General features: G+C 35.5%; 1 protein-coding gene across 1 annotated transcript; it reads left to right on the forward strand.

Annotated features, from left to right (window-relative positions):
- Window positions 1–9,115: 9,115 nt before the first annotated feature.
- Window positions 9,116–11,489, forward strand: LOC145130268 (uncharacterized). Its single transcript, XM_079065100.1, has 3 exons — window positions 9,116–10,509; window positions 10,598–10,664; window positions 10,740–11,489. Exons 1-3 carry the CDS (start codon window positions 9,116–9,118, stop codon window positions 11,487–11,489), a joined length of 2,211 nt encoding a protein of 736 aa, XP_078921226.1.
- The last annotated feature ends 708 nt before the right edge of the window (window positions 11,490–12,197 follow it).

A 12,197-nucleotide genomic window follows, 5' to 3' on the forward strand; every position in this document is an offset into this window, starting at 1 on the left:
ATTAGCATCTTTAACAAAATTGTATCTAGAATCTAATTTATTAGACGGGACTATTCTAGTTTCGATTGGGCAACTTACCAAACTCTGTTCTCTTGATATCTCTGGAAATTTTTTAGAAGGAACATTTACTGAAGCCCATTTTGCTAACCTTTCGATGTTGGACGAATTGGCTGCTTCTTCTAACACTAAGCTGACATTCAATGTTTCACGAGGGTGGATACCTCCATTCCAGTTGAGATATCTTGATCTCAGTTCGTGCAGTATCGGGAATGGATTTCCGCAGTGGCTTCGAAATCAAAGGAACCTTGGAAGGTTAGGGTTGTCGAATGCTACACTTTCGGGACCACTGCCCACATGGCTGCGGAAGATGCCCATCATTCCTTTGTTCGATCTCTCTCACAATAAACTCAGTGGATCTTTGACAAACCTTCCTAATGCGAGAAATGATGATGTATATGGGGCTTTAACTCTATTGCTTCTGGAATATAACCTTTTCGATGGGTCGATTCCTAGGTCATTATGCAGAAGAACAAATTTAATGGGACTTGATCTTTCAAGAAACATGTTAAGTGGGAAAATTCCCAATTGTGTTTGGAATCTGCAGGCTTTGACTGCCATGAGATTAAGCTCAAATCAGCTCTCTGGTGCCATTCCTAGCTCCATAGGTCTTATTTCATCATTATTTTAGTTAAGTTTGAACGACAATAACTTTATTGGTGAACTCCCACGAGAATTGGGAAAGCTACGAAATTTGGAAGTGTTAGATTTGGGTGATAATAAGTTCTCTGGAAATATACCCAAATGGATAGGGAAAGAACTTACATCTTTGGTAGTTTTGAGGTTACACAAAAATAATTTCACTGGTAGAATTCCTCAATCTCTATGAAAAACTTCAAGACTTCAAATTTTGGATCTTGCATCGAACAACTTAACGGGAACCATTCCTCACTGTGTTGGAAACTTAAATGACATGATTGAGAGTCACTCACGACTTCTGCATTCCGATATCGATTTTGATAAGAATGTGATTCAGGTCATGAAAGTTGTTGATCTTGAATATACAACAACTTGGAGAATGGTTTATAACATGGACCTTTCAAGCAATAAACTTGTGGGAGAAATACCAGCCCAGCTAACTGCACTTTCTAAGTTGGTGGGTCAGAATTTGTCTAATAATTTTCTGAGTGGGGGTATTCCAGACAACATTAGAAACATGACAGAGTTATTTTCTCTTGATTTCTCAAAAAACGAGTTGAGTGGGAGGATCCCTTCAAGCATGGAAGCTTTGAACTTTTTGAGCCATTTGAATTTGTCAGACAACAACTTGGCGGGACAAATTCCAACAGGAAATTAACTACAGACGCTTACTAATCCATCAATATATTCTGGGAACAAAGATCTTTGTGGACCTCCATTGCCAAACAGCTGCTCACATCATCAACCTCCAACAACAGCAGCAACAAGCAAGAAGAAACGCAAAGCAGCTGATGAGCAGACGAATGGATGGTTGTTTTACGTGGACATAATGAGTGGTTTTGCAACAGGGTTTTGGGGTGTTATTGGAGTTCTGTTGTTCAAGAAGCAGTGGAGACAGAAGCTTTTCATGTTTGCTGAAGAAATGATAGACAAGATATATGTTGCGGTTGTGGTAAGAATTGCCAAGATGAAGAGAGGAAGAGAAGCTGCGTAGATACTATTGAATGCAATAAGCAGTTCTCAAATATATGTTATCAATGATTGTTTTGTTTTTTAGATATGCCATTGTGATTATTCTTATCTAATACTATTTGGATTTTGAAATTGTATGACTTTTGTAATATGGGTGTTGTTTAGTGGTGCCAATTTACAAACCTTCGATTGGATTTGGTATTTATGCATGATCAAGTTGTAGATTAGATTACTATGGATTTGAGTTATAGGTTTTTTTTTCCTAGTTAATTCTGCTCTCTTGCTCTCGACTTTGACTTGTTTATTTCTTCTTTTGTAAATGTTGTGGCTTTTTATGTAAAGAAGAAGGATGTTTGGATGAAGGGTCAATTTTTTTTTGTTGATTTGGTATTTAGATAAGATTATGATTTGCTCTCATGAATCTGCAATGGCAGTGGTCTTGGTTGATTATTTGCTTATGCTCTCATGAGTCTGCAAGTTATGAGACTAGATTAGGGTTACTCAGTATTGACCTGCTGTGCAGTGAAAAGTGAAAACATACTGGAACATATTTTTTGAGATTATTCGGTCACCTATGTATTGATTTGACAATTATAGTTGTGTTATTACTATTTCCTTGAGTGCTGGAGCCCTTGATGTGTCTTTGAGCAATTTCTTGATGTTCCTTTTTATTTCTTTCAGTTCAAATATGAGTTGATTGCATATTCTTCTTTCTTGTATCTATTTTTCCAGTTATTTTTACTTCTAGTCTGAGTTTGTCTGGATCATCATGCACGTCTACCAAGGTTAATACTTTACATGCATCTCCAATATCACTTTTTTCTCGTTTAGGCTCTGTTTCTTATGCAGCACATTAACATAAAAGGTTGTAATTGTGTTTGGCATCCATTGGATTATATAAAAACTGTAATTCCTTTTTCATGCCAAAAGGTGGGGCTCTCTTCACTTCTTGCCTATGCAACCTTGCAGTTCGGTTTTAATTATGTCCACTATAACAAGCATAACAAGTGCAGCCTTAATTAGTACTTCCATGTTTGTGTAGTGTGTACCATTCGATCGAGTTTTGGATTCAAATCGCAAGGGTTAAAGAAAGCACTAGATTGTTCTTTCATATTAACTGAGCCATGAGTCCATGATGACTATTTAATTGAGAAATTTTTTTAGAGATTATACATTTAGTTTGTCAATGTCCACAGCCTTCATATCCTTTGTTTTAATTTCTTATAGATTTTAGCAATGAGCCATTGAAGAATGGTCTTTTGCTTGATTTAGTAGATATTGCTCATCTCTGAGATCGTGTTTCCTTGTTTCTTTTGAAGCATCTCATCATTTTGCTCAATTTCCCATGTTTAGATCCAAAAAAAAAGCAAATTAACTTTGTGTATACAACGTTTTATCCATATATACGTCATTACCCATTGAACGGCTTTATACATACATGACTTAATAGGAAAAACCAAGCCCTTAAAGTTAGTTAAAAGCACATTAATTAAAGCTATAGTTTCTCTTACAAATTACAAGCATACTTCAGCCTTAGTATAGGTTAACTCTTTGAAGCAGGGCTTATGGTAACCAGAACTTGAATCAACAAAACTAACTAATATGAAGGAAATTATATGCATTTGATAGCATGATGGGAAAAAACTGAACTAATTACCAAAATACCTTGTGTTTGGTGATTGGATTGCCACAAGCATAATACACAACAATGACCATTTCTGTATTTTGATTAACATGAATGAAATCCCATTTTTGATATACCTTTAAAAAAGAAAAAAAAACGCAACACTTATTTTTAGATTATACTAATTTTTTTTCCAAGATCAGTATATGTTTTCATCCATTTTTTCTCTCGATTTTTTTTTCATTTTACAGTTTCGTTTGATAATTGCATACGATTTCCTTTTAATTGACTGGTATTAAAATCAAATTACTCATGATTTACACAAGATTACTTGACGTAGTATGAAGATCTATTAAAATAAACTTAAATCTGCGATTTCCTCTTCAAGCCACCATTTTCTTCAACTTCAAACAAGATTCCAAAAACCAAAAATCAAAACGAATGGTATTCTTCTTGATGATGAACGAGGGGAGAAGGTAGGACGAGATTTCGTTTCGATATTGTTCCTAAATCTACAAGAGAGAAGAAATTGCCATGATTATTGTTTATTGACATAAACTAAAGAAACAATTACATTTTTCTCCTTAATTACATCTATATATACTAAACAATTAACAAAGCAAGAATTACATATATATATACTAAATAAAATAGTATCCCAGTCAAACTCTAAAACTGGAAGAAAATCTATTTACATAAAAACTTCCGAAAATAACCCTGGGACCAAAACTGTACCCGTTTCTGAATTAACCCAACATTTTCCTCCTTAATTCAGAAATGGTCACCATCTTCAACTTCAAAATGGCCAGACTTCGCCTCACTATCGAACATCTCTAGGCCACCGTTCACTTTGTGATGTTTTTATCCTTTTCCTCCTCCGCTTCTTCTCTTAAGAGCCTTCTGTTTCAAAACTGTCAAACGATCATCATCATCATCATCATAATCTTTGTTCCTATAAATGAGCTTTCTTTCTTCATCATTATTGTTCCTTTCTTTTAAATTTTCAGAGATCAGATCCATGCATTTAGTATCAAGAACATATTCTTGCCAATGAGGTCCAGTTCAACTAGGCGGAGACACACTCCAGTTTTCCCCTCCTCCGAGGGTTCCTGGGGGAATGGTGTCGGGTTCTATCCGTGTCCAAAGCAGTGAAGCCCCTTAATGGGAAACTCGGTTGCTAAGGATGATGCTGTTATCTCTTCGGGGAGGGATAGAACCTAGGTCTGTTGGCTGTTATGGCATACTGCCCTACCGGATGTCACCGCCCTTTGCACCAAACCGCCGTTCAAAAAAAAAAATAGGAACATATTCTTCATTTTGGGTATGCCAATTTGCATTGTTTTGAACATCCTCTTGAGATGCTAACTCATACATCTCGTGCCTAGCTTTTCTCCTTAAAAACCTCCTATGAGTACTTCAACCAACAACAAGCCTCCTATGAGTACTTCGACTAACAACAGGGAGCCAATCATCAATCTCATCGGCCACATATAGGATCTTATTAGCATCATTCACTTCAGTGTTTTTAACAACTTATTCTTCTTCCCATGTGTTTTTGCCAAGATGACCATTAACATCTTCAACAATTCCATTACTCTTTATCAACACAAGAGGATCAATAGTGGATTCATTCTCGAGATTCACTTGATCTTTAACAGCTCTAACATCAATATCTCCTATTATTGCAAAACCATTAACGTACCCTTAGATTCCAATACCAACAGATCAACGGGTAGTTCCTTTTTTTCTAAACTTAGCTTTTCCTTTTGAGATTGGTCAACTTCATCAGCTGAATCAGATTTCGGAGAGTTGTTTCCAACTTGTGTGCGTAGTTCCATGTGACCTATCTTTTCTGCCAAGCATCCTTCATACAAGCTTGTGGTGACATCAATCTTTGGGTTTTCACAAAACAATCCTTCTTCGGACATTTAATTGAGTATAGGTTCTTCAACTTCTTAGTAATGTGTAAATATTGTGTCTATATATATTTTCCGATGTAATACAAGGAAACGTGATCACGTTTCCTTGTATTACATTGGAAAAAATATATATAGATACAATATTTACACATTGCTACCACAATTTACATAATTCATAATTGATTTGCTAGTCTAATGTTTATTATAGCAGCATCCTTCAGAGAATCCAGCCTATACACATAGTGAAAAGAGAAAGATAATAATTTATAACATAGAAACAGCTAAAGTCATCACAATACATCAAAAAAAAAAAAGTCAGACAAAGGAGGAGAGGAGTCATAATCATCCTTATACAAAACAGCACCAACAATGTCATCTTCTTCGTCATCGTTGTTAGTGGAAGAATATGAGGATGAGGACCTGGCAAAGGAAAGCTAAGCTCAATATTGCAAACAACATTGTGTATAGTTCTATAGACAACACTTACCAAATTAATGAGGAACAAGACAAAGCAGTCAAGATTTAAAGAAACCAACAATCAAACACTTGGCATATATGAAGAGATTCTTTAAAAAAAATAAAACCATTTGTCATCCATCAAAAGAAAAAGGAAACTGGTATTCAATATGCAAGAACCTCCTTTCTTATCATGAGAGAAGCCCCACTACAAGAAAATCACCCTTTAGTGGCGACGCTATTACCGGCGACGGAGGTCTTTAGCGGCGACACTAGAGATTGTCGCTGCTAAAAGCCCCTGTCGCCGGTAATAGCGTCGCCGCTAAAGGGTGATCACCCGAATCCGCGTTTTCCCCTTCCGTTATATCTACACCGTCCGATCAAATATCCAATCCAACGGTTGGGGTCACTTTATCCGAACTAACCTAATACCGGCGACATATGTGTCGCCGCTAAAGGTTGAAATTGTCGCCGCTAATACTTCACTAAAAAATGACGCGGTACCCTTCCCTCCAGATTGTCGCCGCTATTGATAAGTGTCGCCGATAAAATCCCATTTGTCGCCGCTAAAGGCGTCGCCGGTAAAGCCTCTCGCAGATAAAAAAAAATGCACGCAGTAGACTTCATTCTTCCATTTTGCTTTCTGTTTACCCTTCGCCCCTTCCAGCTTCTTCCGAGTTCATCTTCAATTTGCGAGTTCCATCCCGATTTCTCCCCACATTGTGTCATATTAAGGATATTAAGGATGAAGGTGTGATTTGGGACCGATTTCTAACTCAATTTCTTGAAGAAAGGTAATTTGATTTGATAATTTCTTTGATAATTTCCTTGTTAATTTGTATGTTAACACTGAAAAAGTATTGATTAAATTTCTAAGATTTGGTTATTTAATTTGTATGTTACCCTTGCAAATATTGTTGAAGAGATTTGTGACATCTTGGATGGCTCCCAGGTTTTGTTGGAGGACATATTGTTGAAGGAAACATCATCTTTACTGTCGATTTGTAGCTTCATCGGGTGAATAGCAGTTTTTCCGGCTACATATCCGTGGATTTCCGCCACTACAGGTTCTATTCTTTCATTTTTTTGTGAATTTGGTATTTGTATGTGAAAATTATGTGAAAATTGCCATATGTGAAAATTGTGTGTATATTTGATATTTGTATGTGAAAATTGTGTGTATATTTGATATTTGATGTATGTGGTATATGAGTATTTGGTAGAAGTATATATATGATATGTGAAATTATATGTATTTGTTATATGTAGGATGTTATTGTGTGTATGTGAATGTATGTATGTTTGTTGTAAATGTGGTATATGATTGTGAAATTTTTGTATTTGGTATAAATAGGATGTTATTATCTATATATGTGAAATTATGTGTAATTGGTTTAAGTAGGATGCTATTTTGTGTGTATGTGAATGTATTTGTATTTGGTGTATATGTGGTATATGTATGTAAAAGTATGTGAATTTCATGTTCTTATCTATTATGTAAAAGTATGTGGTTTTGGTATAAGTAGGATGCTATAATTGAAAAAAAAATTATTGTTATAATTGCAAAAAAAAAAAACACAAAAAAAATGTTATAAAATTGTTAGGGTACTATACACATATTCATGTGTGTATTGGATATTTTTTGGGGGGTTTGAACTTTGAATGATTATCCCTTTTTTAAATCATGTCATTTTGATTATTGTGGCAAAGTGTTAAGAATCACATTTTAATGTTTGAATAGATGTGAATATAATAAAATTAAAATGATTATTTAAAAACCAAATTGTCAATACGCACCAAAACAAATATGATTTTTAGGAAAACGATAAAAATTACTTATCAAATCTGTTTTAAATACTTTTAAGTCATATTTCTTATTATTAATAATTTTATTACTAGAAAAAAAATGAGAATAAAAAATTGCAAAATAATATTAGTAAAAGCTTTACAAAATAAGATTATTATAATTGACAAAAATAAATCAGCACTCTAAAACCAAAAATTATTGCTACAAACTCTTTTTAGTGATTAACTTTTTATTGATTAACTTTTCCAAAATCGTCCAACCTCGAAATAACGTATTTATATATGTTATAAATAAAAAATATATATATATATATATATTTTTTAATCTCGACGGTAAATTACAAATACTAGAAACAACAACACAACAACATAATATGTTACAAATTGTAATTAAAATTAATTAAAAAACGCATAAATAAAAAACTTTAATTTAATTTTTTAATTTTTATTTTTTTTATTCTTTTAATTGTAAAAAAAAATGTGGATTGGAAAAAAAACAATGTTGATTCTATATACTAAACTCTAAACCCAAAATTATGTTTCAGCAACATCATGTCTATTGATAAAAGCTGGACTACTAATCCATATCGAAACCATCCCGAGTTCCAAGCAGGACTCAAAACTTTTATCGAGAAGTCCAAGTCACACCTTGATAGTAATGATAAAATCAGATGTGCGTGTGAAAAATGTGATAACCGTTACTTCAAGTACCCGACTGCAGTTGAACGCCATATATTTATAAATGGTTTCAGTAAGTCGTACAAAATTTGGATCTATCATGGTGAATCTTTTATTCCTCAAGTCGTCTTGCCAAGTAACGAAATGGCCGATTTAATCGACGATGTGATGTGGGAGTCGAGAGAAAATGATACCAACCTTGATGAAGGAACCTCGAATACAAGGGGTAGCGGTGTGGATGATGATTTTGCACAGTTGTTGGAAGAAGTGGAAACTAAATTGTATCCTGGTTGCATCTTTTCTTCCCTTGAGTTTCTAGCAAAGTTAATGCATATCAAGGTGAACAACAAATGGACTGATAGTTCATTTGATCAACTCCTTGAGTTGTTGCAATTAGCGTTTCCCAAAGGCAACAAGGTTCCCCTTTCACATTATCTAGCCAAAAAGAAACTGAAGTCTATTGGTTTGGGGTACGAGTCGATACATGTGTGCAAAAACGATTGTTGTCTCTTTTGGAAAGAACACGATTCATTGCAAGTTTGTCCCGTTTGTAAAGAGAGCCGATGGATCGATAAAAACACCAAGGGTAAGAAAGTACCTCATAAGGTGTTACGGTACTTTCCTGTGACCCCTAGACTACGACGTTTATATTGTTCGAGACACACTGCCAAAAATATGATTTGGCATAGTACCGGACGTTCAGAAGATGGTGTGATGCTTCATCCTGTTGATGGGGAACATTGGCAAGATTTTGATAAAAAAATACCCCGACTTCTCGAGTGAACCCCGTAACGTATGCCTAGGTCTTTCAGCTGACGGTTTCAATCCATTGGAAACATGTGTAATCCACATAGCACATGGCCGGTCATACTCACCACATACAATCTGCCACCCTGGCTTTGTATGAGAGTCATCATTCATGTTGACTTTGTTGATTCCTGGCCCGAAAGCTCCTGGTAAGGATATGGATGTTTTCCTTAGGCCGTTGGTGGAAGAGCTTAAAGATTTGTGGCACTCAGGCGTACGTATTAAAGATGCGGTGACAAACACATTCTTCACGATGAGAGCTATGTTGTTGTGGACAATAAACGACTGGCCAGCTCGTAGTAGTCTATCAGGTTGGAGTGGGCAAGGGTATAAAGCATGTGCTACTTGCAATGAAGACACTCCTTCGTACCGTGCAACAAACAAAGTCGTATATATCGGTCATCGTCGTTTCCTAGATGCTAATGATCCGTTAAGAAAGAGGTTGGACTTTAACGGGATGGAAGAGACAAGACCCGCCCCGAGACACTTTAGTAATGACTACATACAAGAGCAACTAGGTCGTCTACTAACTCGTAAACCGGGTAAACATCCTGAGCATGGAGGCGGGGAGCCAAAGCGGCAAGATTACGAGTTGAAATGGTCGAAAAGAAGCATTTTCTTCGAACTCGAGTATTGGTCTTCTCTACAGTTGAAACATAACATAGATTTCATGCATGTTGAGAAAAATGTGGACGGGAGTTTGTTAGGTACTCTTCTAATGAACGATAAAAGCAAAGACACATCAAATGCACGAGAGGACTTGAGAATTCTAAACATTCGGAGAAATGAATGGTTGCAAAAAAATGGTGACAAGTTTCATAGATCCCATGCAAGATACTCTTTCACGAAATCTAGTCGACAACTCTTTTGTCAATTTATAAAAGATGTTAAACTGCCGGATGGGTTTGGTTCTAACATCAGTAAGAAAGTGAACGATACCAATACTAACATTATTGGGTTGAAATCGCATGACCACCACATTCTTATGCAACGTCTGATACCGATTGGAGTAAGAGGGTTGTTAGACAAAGACACTTATACACCTATTGTAGACCTTTGTACGTTTTTCAAGCAACTTTGTTCCAGAACATTGAAGGTGGAGGATATGAGGAAAGCAAAAGTAGACATTATTGCAATCTTGTGCAAGTTAGAATTGATTTATCCTCCAGCGTTTTTTGACATTATGGTTCATTTACTTTTGCATTTACCTGATGAAGCGATTGCCGGAGGCCCGATATGTATGAGATGGATGTATCCCTTCGAAAGGTATATGAAAAAGCTAAAAAACTATGTCAGAAACAAGGCAAGGCCGGAAGGTTCTATAGCTGAGGGTTATGTTGCTGAAGAAGCTTTATCATTTTGTTCGATGTACCTTCGAGATGTAAAGAATCGTCCGGAAAGAAATGAAGATGTTGTCATTGAAAAAACAAAGTTTTGGATGTTTGAGTCTAAATGTCGACCGGCCAGCACAACTCAAATCAAAACTCTTAATTTAACGGAAATGCGTAACATGGAATGGTTTGTATTGAATAGCTGTGAAGAAGTCACACAGTATATCAAGTAACTAATCTTATCTCTAACTTTCATCCTTAATTTTTTTTAATCTTTTTAAATCTATATCCTTTGGTCATCAACATAGGAAATTCAAATATGAACATCCCCAAAGTGATGAAAAGAGAGAATTTCGTAATTGGTTTCGTGAAAAGGTAATATAAATTAATAAACAAATTTGTTTCATTGATCTAACGAATACATAATACATATTACTTTATAATTGCTAGGTTCATCAAATGAAAATAGAAAACTCTCCAGAATTCCACAAAGAGTTGTCGGCTCTTGCAATGGGTCCGCAAATGAATGCTTATTCTTACACCGCATGCATAGTCAACGGTGTTAGGTTTATGGTACTTAGTCGTGACGCACAACGTACAACACAAAACTCTGGGGTTTTAGCGGTGGGTGAGAAAGGTGAGAAATATTATGGCCAGTTAGAAGAGATTATAGAGTTGAGGTATACACATGATTATTCAACTGTACTATTTCGTTGCAAGTGGTTTGATACTCGAACAGGAGTTATTACTAGTGATAATTTCACCAGTATCGATACACGACGCGAAGCATACAAAGATGATCAACTCATATATGCTTCACAAGCCAAACAAGTGTTCTACATCAGAGAGCCAAACAGTAACCATCGGTGTGTTGTCGAGCATGTTAACCATCGAATTATTTGGGATCTACCATCAAACGATGATCGTGTCCAAAATGATGACAATGGCTCACACGAAAATGTAGACAATGTAGATGTACTTCAACATATATCTTCATCCGATGCTCCACTTTTTATCGATTTCAGCATGTACTTTCAAAACATTCCTAGAGTCATTGTTGATGTAGAAAGTGCAACTGAAGTTCCTCCGCCAACTGGTATAGTCAATGATGTTTCTGATTGCGAGACTGATTACGATGAGACCGATTCTGATTATGATACCGAAGAAGACACTGAAGGATATGAGGAAGATTCTGATTAGAATAGTTCTTATGTAATACGTGTTTGTAATATGAACTTTATTTGGATTTCTTGTTTAAATAGAAATGTTTAGTCCTATGTAAATGTTTATTTCTATGTAATGTGTATTTGTAATAAAAATTATATTTGTATATCTTATATTTTTTCAGGAAACGATGACAATATGAGTTTTGTTTATGTATACCATGGCTGATGTTATGGGTCGTGGACACGGAGGTGATGGAGCTGAGGACCCACCTCTCCCAGGTGGTAGAGGTGCTGGTCATCACGAGCAGGACGGTAAGTTTTATTATGAATTTTTATTTACTAATTTTGTTCAGTTATTATAAATTAAATACCGTTTTCAATAATTTTTAATTACATTTGTAGTTGAGCAAACTGCACGAAGGAAAGTTCGAGGCAAAGCAAAAAATATAAAGCTTGAAAAAGCGATCTTACGGAACAAGGGCAAACCGATTACCATGGAATATGATAGGGATATCACATTTGATCCCGTAGGAGATCCGAAAGACATGTTTTCCCGAGAAGTTGGAAAAACAATGTGGCAGATGGTCCCATTTGATAAATGGACTTGGAAAAAAGTTTCCCCTGCAATACAGGACACCGTATTACAACATTTAGCGGTAATAATTTATTTAAATATATTTTATATGGTTAACTATAATTGTTTTTTACTTGGTTAATTTTTTTTTGTAGAAAAAGTTTGATT

Source organism: Lactuca virosa, chromosome 8 (genome assembly GCF_052849685.1).
Source record: "Lactuca virosa cultivar CGN04683 chromosome 8, Lactuca_virosa_CGN04683_v6, whole genome shotgun sequence".
Lineage (NCBI taxonomy): Eukaryota > Viridiplantae > Streptophyta > Magnoliopsida > Asterales > Asteraceae > Lactuca > Lactuca virosa.

What these genes read in the sequence shown, in the direction of transcription:
- LOC145130268 (XM_079065100.1), top strand. Translation starts at nt 9,116, where the DNA reads ATGGATGTTTTCCTTAGGCCGTTGGTGGAAGAGCTTAAAGATTTGTGG. An exon ending in AGCTGTGAAGAAGTCACACA is followed by an intron (nt 10,510 to 10,597) that starts GTATATCAAGTA and finishes TCATCAACATAG; the next exon opens with GAAATTCAAATATGAACATC. An exon ending in GTAATTGGTTTCGTGAAAAG is followed by an intron (nt 10,665 to 10,739) that starts GTAATATAAATT and finishes TATAATTGCTAG; the next exon opens with GTTCATCAAATGAAAATAGA.